General features: G+C 51.5%; 1 protein-coding gene across 4 annotated transcripts in view; it reads left to right on the top strand.

Moving 5' to 3' along the window:
• Positions 1-1,818, top strand: part of PIGG (phosphatidylinositol glycan anchor biosynthesis class G (EMM blood group)) — a 39,524-nt gene that overhangs the window by 17,637 nt on the left and 20,069 nt on the right. For all 4 annotated transcript variants that reach the window (XM_007467895.1, XM_007467894.1, XM_007467893.1 and 1 more), the window contains one exon: positions 334-546. In XM_007467895.1, the coding sequence (XP_007467957.1) occupies positions 334-546 (213 nt within the window). The remainder of the gene's footprint in view (positions 1-333; positions 547-1,818) is intronic.

The raw sequence follows: 1,818 nt of genomic DNA, 5'->3' as shown, positions 1-1,818 counted from the left end.
TTCAGCAGGGTGACCATTGACCTCACCAAAGTGGACGTCCCTCGGTATCCACCCCATGCTGTGAAACGCACGCGGTGTTGAGTTTCCTGTGTTAGTGCCTCTCCCGCGTATTGTGTGCTGCTTTTTAGGGAGGCACCAGGCTCCGCAAAAAATGAGGATTCGGTGTTTTTACTGACGTGAAAAACAACAATGTGATTTCCGTCTGAATCTACACAGGACAGTTTGAAGAGATGGGTGGTTTGACTTACATTACTTGTAGAAGGTCAAATTCAGGAGTGACCACCATCACACGTGTCCTAGAGCCTGTCACTCAAGCTGTTTTCTTTTTTCTAGGTGACATCAGACGTCCAAAGTATATTCAACAGACTGATTTGGCTGCAACACTATCAATAGGGCTTGGTCTGCCGATTCCAAAGAGCAACATTGGCAGTCTTATATTCCCAGTTGTAGAAGGAAAACCAATGAGGGAACAACTGAGATTTTTACATTTAAATACAGTACAGCTTAGCAAGTTGTTGCAGGAGAATGTTCCATCATATAAAAAAGGTAAGCCGGTTAGTAGCTGCTAACATCTGTTAATGCTGTGTGTGTGTGTTTCCATTGCGCCTGATGTCTTCCTGATGTCCCCGTGGTGTGCACCACAGCAGTCTTTGACTGTGTGTTCCTCTTTATTAGAACCCTGACTATCACCATTAGCAACACCCACAGATTCAACCATGTAAGTCAAAATCTTTCATAAATTTACTTATTCAGCAAGTGCTGAATTTTTTTCACTAAGTTCCTGTTTGGCCAGGGGCTGTTGGAAGGACTAGAGACACAGCAGGAAGAGAGCTCTGCCCTCGTGGAGCTTACCATCCAGAGCAGGGGAGAGAGAAAAGCAACGACAGATGTCAAATAGTGATGGGCACCTTAGGAAAAGCCTCAACCAGGGAAGGGTGGGGATGCAGGTGGGCGAGGGCCACTGGGGCAGGTTGGCCTGGGAGGGAGCCTTGTGGCAGACGCAGAGTCTTGTGGTGGGGATGTGCCTGCACAGTCAGGGAGTGACCAGGGGCCCGAGTGGCTGGAGCTGGCGGAAGGCAGAAGGAGATGAGGTCTGAGGGCTGAGGGCCTTTTGGACATTGAAGGGGTTCTCACTTCCATCCTGAGTAAGTAGGGAGCTCCCGCAGGGTGTTGTGCAGAGCGGAAACCTTCCACTTGGATTTCCAGAGGCTCTCTCAGGTGCACGTGTGGAGGACTGTGTTGTGCTGCAGCAGAGCCAGGAGGCTGGTGTGCTACCTCAGTGCAAGGGGCGGGGGCGAGGGCCCAGGCAGTGGGATCCGGGACAAACGGTTGGTTCTGGATCTGCTTTAAAGGTAGCGCAAGCAGGATTGGCTGATGCGCTGGATGTGAGGTGAAGCAATCCAGCGACATAAGGAACAACTTGGGGTTTGCAGCTGAACAGTGAAAGGATGCAGTGAGCATCACTGAGGTGGGGAAGGCTGTGGGAGGGGCGGGCTGGGAAGGCAGGGTGCTTGTGTGTGTGCTGGGGGGGCCAGGGCGGGGTCAGTGTCCACGAAGCCAATAAAGAAAGAATTTCAAGAAGGAGAGAGTGAGCAGATGTGTTGAATGGGGTTCGAGGTAAAGTAAAATGAGGAATTGAAGGGACTTCCCTGGCGGTCCAGTGGTTAAAGCTCCACGCCTCCACTGCAAGGGGTGTGGGTTCGATCCCTGATCCGGGAGCTAAGGTCCCGCAAGCCACGCAGCGTGGCCAAAAATAAAATGAGGAACTGTGAACCGTCCGCTCATACGGCAGGTGAGGTCTCAGCAACTTTGCTGACA

Source organism: Lipotes vexillifer, unplaced genomic scaffold, assembly GCF_000442215.2.
Source record: "Lipotes vexillifer unplaced genomic scaffold, Lipotes_vexillifer_v1.1 scaffold966, whole genome shotgun sequence".
NCBI lineage: Eukaryota > Metazoa > Chordata > Mammalia > Artiodactyla > Lipotidae > Lipotes > Lipotes vexillifer.
The sequence above is the reverse complement of the archived record's forward strand: the minus strand, read 5'-3'. Positions and strand labels throughout refer to the sequence as shown.